The sequence below is a fragment of the Canis lupus genome, chromosome 26 (assembly GCF_003254725.2).
Source record: "Canis lupus dingo isolate Sandy chromosome 26, ASM325472v2, whole genome shotgun sequence".
In the NCBI taxonomy this organism is placed as follows: domain Eukaryota; kingdom Metazoa; phylum Chordata; class Mammalia; order Carnivora; family Canidae; genus Canis; species Canis lupus.
Window position 1 is genome coordinate 25,988,415 of NC_064268.1, and position 16,452 is coordinate 26,004,866.

The 16,452-nt window shown below is 46.0% G+C and overlaps 1 gene segment (V, D, J or C); it reads left to right on the top strand.

The window, feature by feature from the left end:
- The first annotated feature begins 13,466 nt into the window (after positions 1 to 13,466).
- LOC125752117 (immunoglobulin lambda variable 1-40-like) lies at positions 13,467 to 14,090 on the top strand. The segment is given in 2 exon segments: positions 13,467 to 13,616; positions 13,729 to 14,090. Coding segments are annotated over 2 exon segments (408 nt in total).
- Positions 14,091 to 16,452: the final 2,362 nt, after the last annotated feature.

Sequence of the window (16,452 nt, forward strand, 5' to 3'; positions counted from 1 at the left end):
CTTTGGTTAATAATTGATTTACATATTTGGCAGCTCCCACATTCCGGACTTATATATTGAGGATTGTTAAGTCCTCTTGTTGAATAGATCCTTTAAGTATGAGATAGTGTCCCTCTTCATCTCTCACTACAGTCTTTGGGGTAAATTTTAGTTTATCTGATATAAGGATGGCTACCCCTGCTTTCTTTTGAGGACCATTCGAATGGTAAATGGTTCTCCAACCTTTTATTTTCAGGCTGTAGGTGTCCTTCTGTCTAAAATGAGTCTCTTGTAGACAGCAAATAGATGGGTCCTGCTTTTTTATCCAGTCTGAAACCCTGCGCCTTTTGATGGGGTCATTAAGCCCGTTCACATTCAGAGTTACTATTGAGAGATATGAATTTAGTGTCATCATGATAACTATTCAGTCCTTGTTTTTGTGGAATATTCCACTGAACTTCTTCTTAAAGGGGAATTTTAAGAGTCCCCCTTAAAATTTCTTGCAGAGCTGGTTTGGAGGTCACATATTCTTTTAGTTGCTGCCTGTCTTGGAAGCTCTTTATCTCTCCTTCCATTTTGAATGAGAGCCTTGCTGGATAAAGTATTCTTGGTTGCATGTTCTTCTCATTTAGGACCCTGAATATATCCTGCCAGCCCTTTCTGGCCTGCCAGGTCCTGTTGTGGAGAGGTCTGCTGTTACCCTAATACTCCTCCCCATAAAAGTCAGGGATTTCTTGTCTCTTGCTGCTTTAAGGATCGTCTCTTTATCTTTGGAATTTGCAAGCTTCACTATTAAATGTCGAGGTGCTGAACGGTTTTTATTGATATTAGGGGGGAATCTCTCTATTTCCTGGGTCTGAATGCCTGTTTCCCTTCCCAGATTAGGAAAGTTTTCAGCTAGAATTTGTTCAAATACATATTCTGGCCCTCTGTCCCTTTCGGCACCCTCGGGAACCCCAATTAAACGTAGGTTTTTCTTCCTCAGGCTGTCGTTTATTTCCCTTAATCTATCTTCATGGTCTTTTAATTGTTTGTTTCTTTTTTCCTCAGTTTCCCTCTTTCCTATCAATTTGTCTTCCATGTCACTCACTCGTTCTTCCACCTCGTTAACCCTCGTCGTTAGGACTTCTAGTTTGGATTGCATCTCATTCAATTGATTTTTAATTTCTGCCTGATTAGCTCTAAATTCTGCTGTCATGAAGTCTCTTGAGTCCTTTATGCTTTTTTCTAGAGCCACCAGTAGCTGTATATTAGTGCTTCTGAATTGGCTTTCTGACATTGAATTGTAATCCAGATTTTGTAACTCTGTGGGAGAGAGGACTGTTTCTGATTCTTTCTTTTGAGGTGAGGTTTTCCTTCTAGTCATTTTGCTCAGTGCAGAGTGGCCAAAAGCAAGTTGTATTGCGAAAAGGAGTCAAAGAGAGGAGAGAAAGAAGGAAAGAAAAGAGAAAGAGGAAAAAAAAGGAAGAAAAAAAACGAGAAAAAAAAGAAGAAAAAGAGAAAGAAAAAGAAAGAAAGGAGAAAAAGGGGGGGTGGGGGAAGGAAACAAATCAAAAAGCAAAAAAAAAAAAAAAAGAACCACGGGGGAGTATCTTCTGATTCTATGTACTTTAAGTCACTTGGCTTCCCCTGGAAGTTGTCAGTCAGTCTAGCTGGTGTTCTGGGGGAGGGGCCTGCTGTGCTGATTTTCAGGTGTTAACAGTTGGGGGAGCTGCTGTGCCCCTGCCTGGTGCAGGGCTCAGTGGGGTTTGTTTACCCCGTGAGGCCCCAGGAGCAATAGCCCTAGTGGCGGGGCCAGCTCTGGAAACCTGGATTCAGCCCCCGCAGGAACTCCGGAGGTCTTCTTCTGCAGGGCCTGGAGGCTCTGGGGCGGGGCCGCTGATCTGCTCAGCTCGGGGCAGGAGCGTCCTTGCTGTCCTGGGCCCTCCCGGCCTCTGCCTATCCCGGGGGGAGGCCGGATCCTGGGCTGTGTCCTGGCTCCCTGTGCTCCGGAGCCTGCCCTGTTGGGTTCGCACTCCCGGGCTGCGCAACGTCCTCCGCGGAGCCGTCGCCCGAGCCCCCCCCCCCAGCTGCTTCTGGAACCGCGCAGCCCCCTCCGCACGGAGCCTCTTCCTCTGCCTGAGCCCCTCCGAGCTGCTCCCGGGCCCGCGCAGCCCCCTTTGCGGAGCCGCCGCCCGAGCCCCTCCGAGCTGCTCTGGGTCCCACCCTGCGCGCTGCAGCCCTTAGGGAGCTCGGCGCACTCTCCTGGGCGCGCAGTTGCTCTGTTAGTGTCCCGGGGAGCCCGAGGGCAACCCCTCCCTCCTGGAGCAGTCCTTCTCCAACTCCCTGCGAGCCCCTTTCCTCCCGGGAAGGTTGGTGCAGCTCCTACTTCTCCGGGTCGGGGCTCTCCTGTCCTGGGGACACTCGCCCCGGCCTCAGCCCGGCTCCTCGCGGGGCCCCTCTCCCTTGGAGTCCTTTGTTTCTTTCTTTTTCCCCGTCTTCCTACCTTGATAGAAGCGCAAACTCTTCTCACTGTAGCATTCCAGGTGTTCTCTCTTTAATTCTCAGGCCGAATTCATAGATTTTCAGGATAATTTGAAGGTTTTCTAGGTAATTTGGTGGAGACAGGTGATTTGGAGACCCTACTCTTCCGCCATTTTGTCCCTCCTCCTATCCATTCATCTTTTGATGGACACTGAGGCTCCTTCCACAGTTTGACTGTTGTGGACATTACTATTATAAACATCGGGGTACAGGGGTCCCGGCATTTCACTGCATCTTTATCTTTGGGGTAAATCCCCAGAAGTGCAATTGCTGGGTGGTAGGGCAAGTCTATTTTTAACTCTTGAGGAACCTCCACACAGTTTTCCAGTGTGGCTACACCAGTTCCCATTCCCACCAACAGTGCAGGAGGGTTCCCCTATCCCCACATCCTTTCCAACATTAGTGGTTTCCTGCCTTGTTAATTTTCCCCATTCTCACTGGTGTGAGGTGGGATCTCATTGTGGTTTTGATTTGTATTTCCTTATGGCTGGTGATGTGGAGCATTTCCTCATGTGCTTGTTGGCCATGTGTATGTCTTCCTCGGTGAGATTTCTGTGCATGTCTTTTGCCCATTTCATGATTGGATTATTTGTTTTTTTGGTGTTGAGTTTAAGAAGTTCTTTATAGATCTTGGAAAGTAGCCCTTTATGTGATTTGTCATTTGCAAATATCTTCTCCCATTCTGTAGGTTGTCTTTTAGTTTTGTTGACGGTATTCTTTGCTGTGCAAAAGCTTCTTATCTTAATGAAGTCTCAATAATTCATTTTGCTTTTGTTTCTCTTGCCTTCATGGACATATCTTGCAAGAAGTTGCTGTGGACGAGTTCAAAAAGGGTGTTGTCTGTGTTCTCCTCTAGGATGGAATCCTGTCTCACATTTAGATCTTTCATCCATTTTTCAGTTTATCTTTGTGTATGGTGTAGGAGAATGGTCCAGTTTTATTCTTCTGCCTGTGGTTGTCCAATTTTCCCAGCACCATTTATTGAAGAGACTGTCTTTCTTCCAGTGGATAGTCTTTCCTCCTTTATTGAATATTAGTTGACCATAAAGTTCAGGGTCCACTTCTGAGTTCTCCCATCTGTTCCATTGATCTATGTGTCTGTTTTTGTGCCAGTACCACACTGTCTTGATGACCACAGCTTTGTAGTACAACCTGAAATCTGGCATTGTGATGCCCCCAGATACGGTTTTCTTTTTTAAAATTCCCCTGGCTATTCGGGGTCTTTTCTGCTTCCATATAAATCTTTTTTTTTTAATTTTTATTTATTTATGATAGTCACACACAGAGAGAGAGGGGGTGGGGGGCAGAGACACAAGCAGAGGGAGAAGCAGGCTCCATGCACCGGGAGCCTGACGTGGGATTCGATCCCGGGTCTCCAGGATCGCACCCTGGGCCAAAGGCAGGCGCCAAACCGCTGCGCCACCCAGGGATCCCCTCTGCTTCCATATAAATCTTAACATAATTTGTTCTAACTCTCTGAAGAAAGCCCATGGTATTTTGATAGGGATTGCATTAAACGTGTAAATTGCCCTGGGTAACATTGACATTTTCACAATATTAATTCTTCCAACCATGTGCATGGAATATTTTTCCATCTCTTTGTGTCTTCCTCAATTTCTTTCAGAAGTGTTCTGTAGTTTTGAGGGTATAGATCCTTTACCTCTTTGGTTAGGTTTATTCCTAGGTATCTTATGCTTTTGGGTGCAATTGTCAATGGGATTGACTCCTTAATTTCTCTTTCTTCAGTCTCATTGTTAGTGTATAGAAATGCCACTGACTTCTGGGCACTGATTTTGTATCCTGCCACACTGCCAAATTGCTGTATGAGTTCTAGCAATCTTGGGGTGGAGGCTTTTGGGGTTTCTATGTAGAGTATCAAGTTATTGATGAAAAGGGAGTGATTGACTTCTTCTTTTCCAATTTGAATGGCTTTTATTTTTTTGTTGCCTGATTGCTGAGGCTAGGACTTCCAGTACTATGTTGAATAGCAGTGGTGAGAGTGAACATCCGTGTCTTGTTCCTGATCTTAGGGGAAGGGCTCCCAGTGTTTCCCCATTTAGAATGATATTTGCTGCGGGCTTTTCGTAGATGGCTCTTTGGATGTTGAGGAATGTGCCCTCTATCCCTACACTCTGAAGAGTTTTAATCAGGAATGGATGCTGTATTTTGTCAAATGCTTTCTCTACATCTATTGAGTAGATCATATGATACTTGTTTTTTCTTTTGTTGATATGATGTATCACATTGATTGTTTTTTTTTACAATTTTATTTTATTTTATTTATTTATGATAGGCACACAGTGAGAGAGAGAGAGAGGCAGAGACATAGGCAGAGGGAGAAGCAGGCTCCATGCACCGGGAGCCCGACGTGGGATTCGATCCCGGGTCTCCAGGATCGCGCCCTGGGCCAAAGGCAGGCGCTAAACCGCTGTGCCACCCAGGGATCCCCACGTTGATTGTTGTATGAGTGTTGAACCAACCTTGTATTCCCCGATTAAATCCCACTTGGTCATGGTGAATAATCTTAATGTACTATTGGATCCTATTGGCTAATATCTTGTTGAGAAATTTTGCATCTGTATTCATCAGGGATATTGATGTATACTTCTCCTTTTTTGTGGAGTTTGTTTGGTTTTGGAATTAAGGTGATGGTGGCCTAATAGAATGAGTTTCGCAGTTTCCCATCCCTTTCTATTCTTTGGAACATTTTTAGTCGAAACAACATTATTTCTTATTTAAACGTTTGATAGAATTCCCTTGGGTAGTCATCTGCCTCTGGACTCCTGTGTCTTGAGAGTTTTTTGATGACTGCTTCAATTTCCCCCTGGATATTGGCCTGTTCAGGTTTTCTACTTCTTTCTGTTATAGTTTTGCATTTTTATAATAAAATATTTCCATTTTTCCAGAAATGCGTCCATTTCTTCTAGATTGCCTAATTTATTCGCGTAAAGCTGCTCATAATATGTTTAGAAAATCATTTTTATTTCCTTGGTATTGGTTTTGATCTCTCATTTTTCATTCATGATTTTATTAATTCGAGTCATTTCTCTCTTCTTTTAAATAAGGATGTCTAATGGTTTATGTCTTATTAATCCTTTCATAGAACCAACACCTCCCTTTGTTGTTCTGTTCTACAGTTCTTCTTTTCTACTTCATTGAGTTCTGCTTTCTTCTGCTTGGTGTATGTTTTATTTGCTGTTCTTCTCCAGTTCCTTTAGGTGAGAGTTTATCTTGTGTATTTGGGTTTTTAAAAATTTTTTGAGGGATGTTTCTATTGCGATGTATTTCCTTCTTAGGACTGCTATGCTATTTCCCAAAGATTTTGAATGGTTGTATCTTTGTTTTCATTAGTTTCTCTTTTGAAGCTCCCTGTATCTTATGTCTTTTTAGGAATATTTTCTAATAACATTGTGTATTTTCTCTAAGGAAATTGGTCTATCTAAGCATTTTTGGACTTTTTTCTTCTTCTTAATAAAGTGTACCTATTATTATTAACCCATATTTGTCATTCTTTATTTTTGTCCACATTTCAGTACTTATTTACATATTTGCATATCATACATTTTCATTTAAAAGTTTCCAAAAGGTCTATCTTATTCTGTCTTTGAAAAACCTGACTGTGAAGCACTATTTTGATTTAAATACAGGTCATGATTGTGTGGACACTAGGAGGCTCTGGGCCATTGCGACTGACAAGTTAGAAGGACTGATGCCCCCCCTTCTTGACACACCAGAAGGGCCTGAACCTGCTTCAGTGGGACTTGGAGCAGGACTCCACCCATTTGAGGCTCTCCTCTGCTGTGACTCTATAACCCCCTGGTGAAACTGGATGGTGGCATTTCTCAACCCACATGGAAACCCACATCATCTCTTCCTTCTTCTTGTGACTAAAGGCATCACCAGTCCAGAATCATGTAGGGAACAGTCATGGGGAATGTGACCCCATACATCATGAGTTACTCCATTCTGGAGAGCAAAAGGAAAGAAGGACTAAGACTCTGTCCGCAGATCTCATGGTGGTGCCCAGGAGGCTGCGCTGTCATATTTTCTTCATGGTTCAATGCCCAATTGCGACCTAAAATGCACATGAGGCACCACCAGCTACCCAAGTGTAGCTCAAAGAGAAGATCCTGCCCTCAATTACAGGACGTGGTGTTCACCATGCCACCCCTCCACAGTGTGTGATTCCAGAATACCCACCTATTTCTATTCTGCACACATGAGCTCCAGGAACTACAAAGTCAGCATGATTAAGGTCCTTGTTCAGTTGACCATATGTCAGAGAGGGCAACTAAGGATAGGACCCTTGTGATGGGAAGAATAACTTGGAGGCTGTCCTGAGAGGAGTGCAGGGGAGTTCCCTCAAACTGGTAGATTAAAGTGAATGACAGATGACAAGTTGTTCAGTTCACAGGTGCATCTCTGACACGACAGGAGCCTGATCTTAGAAAAGATCAATCTTCTCCCTGGTTTTCTGTATCCATGTAGCTTCCTCACGCCCTCAGCCATTCACTCCAACACATTCCACAGGTTCCTAAGAGAGCTCTCCTTTGGAGGGGCAGGGACTCTATGCTGGAGAACCCACAATGATCTAGGCAGAGGAGGTCCATTCCCTTTGCTTTAAATGGTCCTCCCTCACCCTGCACTTTTTGCTTAACCTTCTCTCCTCTCCTGGACATCTTATAACTTTTGACTTCCTATCCCTCTGTTGTTGATTTGGTTCTCCAAACACGAATCACCTCCATTTTCAGAATACAGGGTGAAAATCTTCCCTTCATCTGGGATTCCATGAAAAATGTCTCTCTCATTCTTCAACAGGCCTAGAGAGGGCCTTTCCCTGAACCACAATTTTCTATGACAGAGTTTCATAATTCTGTCTCCAACTTCTCCTTCTCACACTTGCCTTTGTCTAGACCAGAAGCAGAGATGGGCAAACATGTGGAGTAGATGTATGGAGATAGGCCACTGCCTTATATAGAAAAGATGCATCTTTGCAAGGGAACCTTAATTTTGTTGAAGTTCCATGAATCTTCACTAGAATCCTCATCCAGATCTTTCCTCATTTGGAGAGTTCAGAGGTGGGCAGACCCACACATCTCAGGGGAGGACTGCTGGTCTTTGACAACCTCCTACCCTAAGGACTCACTTAGATGGTCCCTGTCCTCCTCAACACGAATTACCCTTATTTTCACAATCTGACCTTTTTGTTATTCATGTGTCATATCCCATCTATATCCATGTATTTTAGATATTTATATACATTTCAGATATTACAGCATATTTTAAATTATGTACTTTATGAATATCTGTGTGTTGGGAATCAATACTGAATAATTTCTATAACTTCTTTATGTGTAACTGAAGAAGTCTCAGTAGTGAAACATATGAATCAATTAAACAAGGTATCATTATCTGGGAAATAATCTATAACCAGAAACTTATAGTTACTCACTGCACGATTCTGCATAAACAGACAATAAGGATGCCTAATTGGAATGAAATATACTTTTTTTTAAATCAACATTCAAGTAATCCAGCAGTCGTAGGTCTATGTCAAATCTTGAGGCTTATTCCTTAGACATCATCATTCTCAGAGAAGGGGAATCATGGTCCAGTGAGGAGATTACACATGAATGTCTGTGTTTGCAGGTACCTGTCCCAGCCTTTGCTGACCCAGCTCCCTCCCTCTCTGCATCTCCTGAAACAACATTCAGACTCACATGTACCCTGAGCAGTGGCCCCAGTGCTGGCAGCTACTACATACACTGGTTCCAGTGGAAGCCACGGTGCCCGCCCCGGTATCTCCTGTACTACTACTCAGACTCAGATGAGCACCAGGGCTCTGGGGTCCCCAGCCGCTTCTCCTGATCCAAGGATGCCTCAGCCAGGGCAGGGCTCCGTCATATCTGGGCTACAGTCTGAGGTCTACACTGACCTTCACTGTCTAATCGGAAACAATAATGTTTCTCACAGTGACACTGGCAAATCAGGACATGGGGCAAAATCCTTCATCTCTTCAGATTCTTCTTCCATGAAAATTTAAACTTGTAGAATATGTTGTACATATATACCATGTACTTACAAGTGCCACCTGGTTCATAATGGGTTTATTCTCAATTATCTCATCATTGTCTCTATGTCCTCAGAAAAAAAAACAAAACAAAAATAAAACAAAACACTTATATGTTGTAATATTCATGTTACCTGGGTTTCCAAATGTCATAAAACCGGATTCTCTGCTGGTAAGTGTTTTTCTCCTGAAATGAGGACAATGGCCATTTCTTTGACTTTATCCCCCTCAGAGGTCTAAGACCATCTAAGCAAAGGGTGCGGTCCTCCCCAGCATAGATTCAGCACCTCCAGGGCTCAAAGCAGAGCCTTCCCTTCCCTCCCAGGCTCCAGTGCTCAGAAGTGGCCAAGGTTCACTGTGTCTTAGGCCTAGCACGAGGAACTGGGATGTTTTGTGAGGACACAGGCCCTGGGAAATTCCATTCTCAGAGCTGGACAGGATCATTTGCTCAGCACCTGAGGCTTCCATTGTACAGTTGAAGATAAGGGTTCAGTCAAAGAGGGAATTTGGGACCATGAACTATTTTATGGGTATGAGATTTGGCGGATGTTGCACCATTATTGGGAAAATGCTCAGCATGCATTAGTGAAGTTGGGTGATGTGGGTGCGTGAATGAGCATCTGCTATAGCTGCCAACAGGTTGATCGAGACTCCTGTGAGTGGGTGTCCTAAGCCCAAAAGTACTGACTCTGTCTCCCTCTTTCCTTAGTCCCATTGTAGCTTTTCCATAATCCAGGGATATGGGGGCTGTGGACGTCAAGAGTAAGTACTCTCCCATGTGTACATGTGTCCCTCCCTTAGGGAACCTCTTGATGAGCCCAGATCCAAGGTCCCCTTCTCTTAGACAAGAACTGTAGAAACACAGGGGTTACCCTGGCATTGGTACCACAGCTCCCAGGCAAAGATCCTACATTGTGACCCAGAACAGCATTGAGAGACCAGCCAGGGGTTCAAGCCTGATTTTCCAGATCCGGGTGTGTTGACAAAACACCTTCAACCACCATGGGCTGCTGCCTGAGGAGAGATTGGTCATCATTGCTGTAGAGCAGCATACTACCATTATCACACAGAGAACTTCTGTTTCCTGGGGACGTGTGTGAACATCTATCCTCCACGTCTCATTCCATCTCTCCCGTGTCCCTGTCTATGACCAACAGAGCCTCAGAATCTGGCTACCAATGCTTTGTATCTTGCAAGAAAGAGAGTGCTTGATAGTACAGACTTTTTTAAGTATAAAAGGTTAATGAAAATACCTCCTTTTGAAGATATTCATCTCCCAATGAAAAAATAGTTACATGGATTTCAGAACCCATATGAGCCCCACTGTTGCTGGGCTGGAATGAGAAGAAAGGCAGTTGTGTGACCCAGAAGAACCATGTGGCCCTCTGCCCAGGCCCTGTCTATCCTCTGGTGCCATCCTAAGAATTTGGTGGAATTTCCTGAGTCCTGGAATCTTGGTGATATTGATTTTCTCTCTTTCTTTTCATATTGGAGCTTTGCAAGCTCCAGAATTCATGGGTGCTGGGTCATGTTTTTCCAGTGAGCAGACATGAACAGACCTCTTACAAAAATGTATACAGAGAACTATTGCACATGTGTAAAGATTTCCCACATGATGTTTCACGGGAAGATTACACACTGAAGCAGTGAGGTAGCACCAGACTCCCATCAGCATGACGAAAATTCAATACAACATCAACATCAGTTGATGCCCAGGATGTAGGGCAGCAGGAACTCTCCTTCACTGCTGGGGGGGGATGCCAAATGCCCCAGCCACTTTGGAACATGCCTGGGCAGTTTCTTGCAGAGCTAAACAAAATCTTAGAGATATAATACAAAGTCCATGCTCCTAGGTAATTCTATAAATGAATTACTTGTGTTCACCCAAAATATGTCCCTAAATATTTATTCCTGTTTTGTTGATGATTGCCAAGCCTAGAAAACAACAAATATGTCCAGAAATGGTGAATGGGTAAAGAAATTCTAGTATGTCCATACATGGAATATGATTCAACAATTCAAAGACATAAATTTTCAGGGCAGAGGAAGACATGAGGGAGACTTCCATGTATATTTCTCAGTAAAAGAAGCCAATCTGAAGAGACTAGATCAGTGAGCATGGAGGAATGGGGGACAGGAGCCCTGGGCTCCAGCTCAGCCCAAGGTCCACATGTCTCTTGCAACCACCAGAGAGCAGTGGTGCTCCCTTGTACATCCCCTGGGAGTGTCTGTCTCTGGGCATTTTACAGGTGCTCCTGCTTCACTCCTGGTGAAGCCCTACCCCTGATTCCTATACTCTCTTATGCTCAGCCGGAGCCCTGGCTAAAGTCAAAGGAGGTGCTTGTATAACCTTAAGAAAGAGGAAAGTTTGCATGAGAACCCTCCCCCAAAATGTGAGTGTCAGGAGAGCACAGAGAATGGGTTGGTAAGCCCAGGCTTGGACGTGGGGCTCAGGATCCAGAGTCTGTGCTGTCTCTGCCCTGTTCCTCACACTCCCCCTCACTGCATAAGTAATTTCCAGATACCCTGGGCGACAATATAAAACCATCTGGAGATCCACTGGGTCAAATAACAAAGTCTCGATTTCTAGGATTTTGCTCTAAGTCCTTCTTATGGGATTCAGTGGATTGAGGACAGATGAGATAAATGGACAGATTTATCTCACCCAACAAAACCTGGACTTCGGATTGTTGCAAGGTCTCCTCTCAATGTGAATTCTCACCACCAGAAACAAATCCCCCTCCAGGAAACGATCTTTCAGACACCTGCCTTTTATTTCTAGGATCAGCTCCAGGGAGAACCATCCATCAGAAGTCACAAGTAGAAAAGGGGCAAAGTGTCCTCTTCGCTCTCTTCCTGTACAATATCCTTGGCTCTGCAGTTTCTGGATTTCTCTGTGCTTCCAGAATTCAGAGTAAGCCTGTGCTAACCCACCATCCTCAAGGTCACAATCTCCAGAATGCAGATTCCCAGTCACCAGGAAACACCAGCAACATCCTGTATAACTGGGGTCCTGTCAGCGGGGCAGCCAGGACATGCCCTGAACACCTGATCTCCTGGGACAAGGCTGATTCTCAGGAATCCCAAAGGCATCTCTGTCCCTATGGGCAGATCATCCCCTGACCATCCCTGGGCTCCAGTCAGCACCTGAGGTGATCAGTACATTGATTCTGGGAGCCCAGCGTCAGTACTATTCTCACGGTTCTCAGAGTCCATGGTGACGTGGAACACACCCTCCCTGTACTCTCAGGGCTGGACTCTCACACACTGAGTCATTCCCCTGACGCCTCCAAAGAGGCTGGACTTCTATGGAGAAAACTTCTTTCCCAGCTCTGGACTACATGGTCTCATCTCCATGTGTCCACCACTCACATGTGGGACCTTTGACAGAAACTTTGGGTGCAGCTGCCCTTGGGTATTAGAAATCCCTTCTTTTAGTTGCGGGTGGCTGAATGACCAAGAAATCTGTCCTGAACATGCTGGGTACCAGGCAGAGGGACTACAGCTGTGTCCACCCCAGAGTCAAGTCTGACCTCAGATTGCTCTGCCCTGGAAGCTCTGTGTGTCTTTGGTGATTCGATGGCTGACATGGCTCTGAACTTTGTAGGCATAGGCTCTCTTTGAGCTTCCTTAGCCATCACTTTGGACTTTCCTGATTATATAATAAAACTCATAATACTAATCCTATGACCAAAAATAGAAAGTCGATTTCATAAAAAGTCTGTAGACTCCCTTTCAACCAAGAACAGAAGGCCGTCTTTTACAGTTGTTTTTGCATCCAATTTCTTGGCCAGAGTTTCTATCCATATTCCCTCTCACTAAGCACAGATCTGGGACAGGTGTATAGTGTTTCCACCTGCAGCCTCACAATGACTTTGTCACTGAGTTTAAATAAATCTTACTGAGAGGAATATTGTGTAAATAGGACACATCCATTTTAAATGCACAGTTGACTAAGTGGTGACTCACACATCACTCTGTCCCTTGGTCTCTGTCAGAGCAACTTCAGCAGTCACTCCTGTCTTACAAGAACTTCCAGCATCTTTATCCCTCTGCTCTGATGTCAGCGACACTCGCAACCTCATGAGGTTGGGCTCCTGCAGTCTTGTGACCATGTGCTGGGAAGAGAGTCCCTAGGAGAGAATCCCTGCCAACAGTGTGTGGGAAACTATTGTGACAACCAAGTGTAAGTAGGGACAGGTGACGAAGATTCTCAGTATATTATCTACTAGGAATGAATTCAAGAGCTTCTACCCAAAACGTGGACAGATTTCTCCCTGTCTCTTCATTGATGTACAAACCTCCAAGGAAGGAATCCTCTAGAACTCAGGGAGGAGTCACATAACAGGAGAGAACACAGCATCTCACACTGAAAGTTCTAAATGTGCATAGAGACCCATCAATGCTCTGGACTTGATCCTGAACCAAGAAGAGTTTGTATAGAGATACCACCTCAGTTCTGAGGGAAAAACACCCAAGAAGCTATGGACATATATCCATGAGAAATCTAAGTGAAGCAGAAAGTTTTTCCTCTGGAAATGGGAGGTTACATAAGGGGACTCCTGTCCTGGCCCTAAAGCAGTGGACAGAGCAGTCGGGAGGCACCCATTGTTTTAGATGGGCTCTGATCACCAAGTCACACAATAGTGTATCTGGGATTGGACACCAGGGGGTGATGGGGTCCGTTTATGAAGAGTCAAGGATAATTATAGCTGGGACCTGCCACCAGGCACTGCCTGTGTCCTCTGCTGAGGGCTCACACCTGGGACCTCCCTAACTCAGGTTTCTACACAGCCCCTCCCCTCCCCTGCCCACATCCTTCACATCCCCAGGCAGAGGAATTTGACCCAGGGCCACTGAGGGACCAGACAACTGGGAACTTATTTGCACAGGAGAGCACCTCCCTCTCCCAGAGGATGAAGAGGGGAAGGGAGAGATGAGGGGAGGCTCTGCTCAGCTGTGGGACCACAGAAGGCAGGATCAGTGAAGACCTCCACCATGGCCTGTTCCCCTCTGCTCTTCACCCTCCTCGCTCACTTCACAGGTGAATGGATGTGGAGACCGTGAAGGGGGCCTGGAAGGATGTGTGCCGTCCTACATCCTTCTCTTGTCTCCAGGACCCAGCATCACCCTCTCTGTGTCTCTCCCCCTTGCAGGGTCCTGGGCCCAGTCTGTGCTGACTCAACTGGCCTCCGTGTCTGGGTCCCTGGGCCAGAGAGTCACCATCTCTTGCACTGGAAGCAGCTCGAACGTTGGCTATGGCAATGATGTGGGATGGTACCAGCAGCTCCCAGGAATAGGCCCCAGAACCATCATCTATAATACCAATACTCGACCCTCTGGGGTTCCTGATCGATTCTCTGGCTCCAAATCAGGCAGCACAGCCACCCTGACCATCTCTGGACTCCAGGCTGAGGACGAGGCTGATTATTACTGCTCTTCCTATGACAGCAGTCTCAATGCTCACACGGTGCTGCAGGCCTGTGGGGAAGTGAGACAAAAACCTACTTACCCATAGGCAAAGTGTGTGAGCACCTCAGCAGCTGCCTGCTTAGGCTCCCCCTGGGTTTCTGCTTATTCTTCAGTTAATGCTCGGGCCAGGTGCATCTTGGGGTGCCTCCTGGGAATGGAGTCTCCTTCATCGTCTCTGACCTCAGAGTCACTCAGATTAGCCCCATTTGTACACAACGAGTCTTAAACAATACTGAAAATTTTTTCCTCATGAGCTGGGACAGTTTCTTCTAGACTAGTGAACATTCACCTATCATCTACTGATGTTTCAGTAAATGAAACACTCATAAGTCACGAAGCTATCATGGTCCTTCAGCCCCATTCCTGCTCTGCAGATGCACATGTCAGCGCTCTGTGCAGCTGGGACCATTATTCCCTTAGCTTCAACCAGATGACTAGTTCTCATTATTTGATGTTGTATTGAACACATAAATCAATGCCATACTGAAAATTATATAAAGTAAAAAAAATCTTTCTAGAGAAAAATCCTGATGTGCTTGTTTATGGAAATTTTTTTTTCATATTCACCTCAGGTGAAAGCAATAAAAATCTGCACACTAATTCTTAGACCAGCTTTTTATTAAATGATCAGACTTGAGGTAAGAAAAACAACCTCCATCATTATGAATATTTATAAAGGGTGATATTAATCAGCATTTAAAGGAAATAAGTTTTGAAGTTCAAAAATATGCATGAGTATTAACTGCACATTTTTTAATTTTTTTATTTTTTATTCATGAGAGAGAGAGAGACACAGAGACACAGGCAGAGGGAGAAGCAGACTCTGTGCAGGGAGGTCAACAGGGGACTCAATCCCGGGACTCCAGGATCATGCCTTGGGCCGAAGGCAGGTTCTAAACTGCTGAGCCACCTGGGGATCCCCTAAAGGCACATTTCATAGGGAAGAAGAACATACCACAGGCTACATTCCACATCACTGGAATTCATTGTGTTTTAGAAGAGACAGGAATCTAGAGGTGGTAAGGAGGCCAGGGATTGACAGCAGGTGGAGGAAGGAGGAGGGTGAGTGTGTGAGTGACTGTTTTCATGGTTATGTCACTCTCCTCCATGGCACTGTGACCATGGCCACACCACACTGCTGTGCTGTCACAGCTCAGTGAACTGTACCCCAGAGCAACAGCATCTTCATTCAGGCAGAGAATGTTATCTAGGTTTCTGGGGGCTGTGATGGGGCACAGGGTGACATCATCCCATCCACTGATCCAAGGAGGTTTGACACTGTGTGGGAGTGGGGAGCTGTGACCAGAATGCAGTGCTTCTCCCCAGGGGGATGAAGGGATGAGCGAGACCCTCAGCTCTGCCTCCCTGTGGCTGGGGACCTGGGGGTGTGCAGGTGTGTGTGAAGGTTGGGGATCATCTCCATCCCCACTTCTTCATGACACCTGATGTCCAGGCACTGCAGCCTGACCTTGGACATTCAGCTTGTTCTCCTCCGTGACTCCTCCTCCCCCTGGGGTTTGAAGGTCTGGAAACATCCCTCCCAACACACACCCACTGTCCTCAATCCTCCCTGAAAATTCCCTTGTGGGACATGAAGAGGGGCAGGTCTGAACTCATTGGACACACAGCTCACCTCTGAGGACTCGCAGCAGATGGGAGGACTCACTACCCCACATGCTCCAGGGATGCTGCAGGGAAAGCCCCTGGAGCCAGCCTGGTTTGAGGGATCAGGCCTGCAGGACTCCTGTCCCTCATCTTTTTTTTTTTTTTTTTTTTTTTTTTTTAAATTTTTTTTTTATTTATTTATGATAGGCATGCAGTGAGAGAGAGAGACGCAGAGACACAGGCAGAGGGAGAAGCAGGCTCCATGCACCGGGAGCCCGACGCGGGATTCGATCCCGGGTCTCCAGGATCGCGCCCTGGGCCAAAGGCAAGCGCCAAACCGCTGCGCCACCCAGGGATCCCTCCTGTCCCTCATCTTGCACTGGGGGAGGGGATCCAGGGTCCCGACTCAGGTTCCTGCCCCCCCCACACGACCACACCCACCCTGAGGTCTGCTCACCAGGCCAGCACACCCTGTCTATGTCCCACCTCCTTGCAGGGTCGTGGGCCCAGTCTGTGCTGACTCAGCCACTGTTAGGGCCTGGGGCCCTGGGCAGAGGGTCACCCTCTCCTGACCTGGAAGAGTCCCAGTATTCGTGATTATGGTGTGAAATGGTACAAGCAGCTTGCAAGGACAGACCCCAGACTCCTCATCTATGGCAATAGCAATTGATCCTCGGGTCTCCAATCAATTTTCTGGCTCTGGTTTTGGCATCACTGGCTCCTTGACCACCTCTGGGCTCCAGACTGAAAAATAGGCTGATTACTAGTGCTTCTCCAGTGATCCAGGCCTGTGGGGCTGTTAG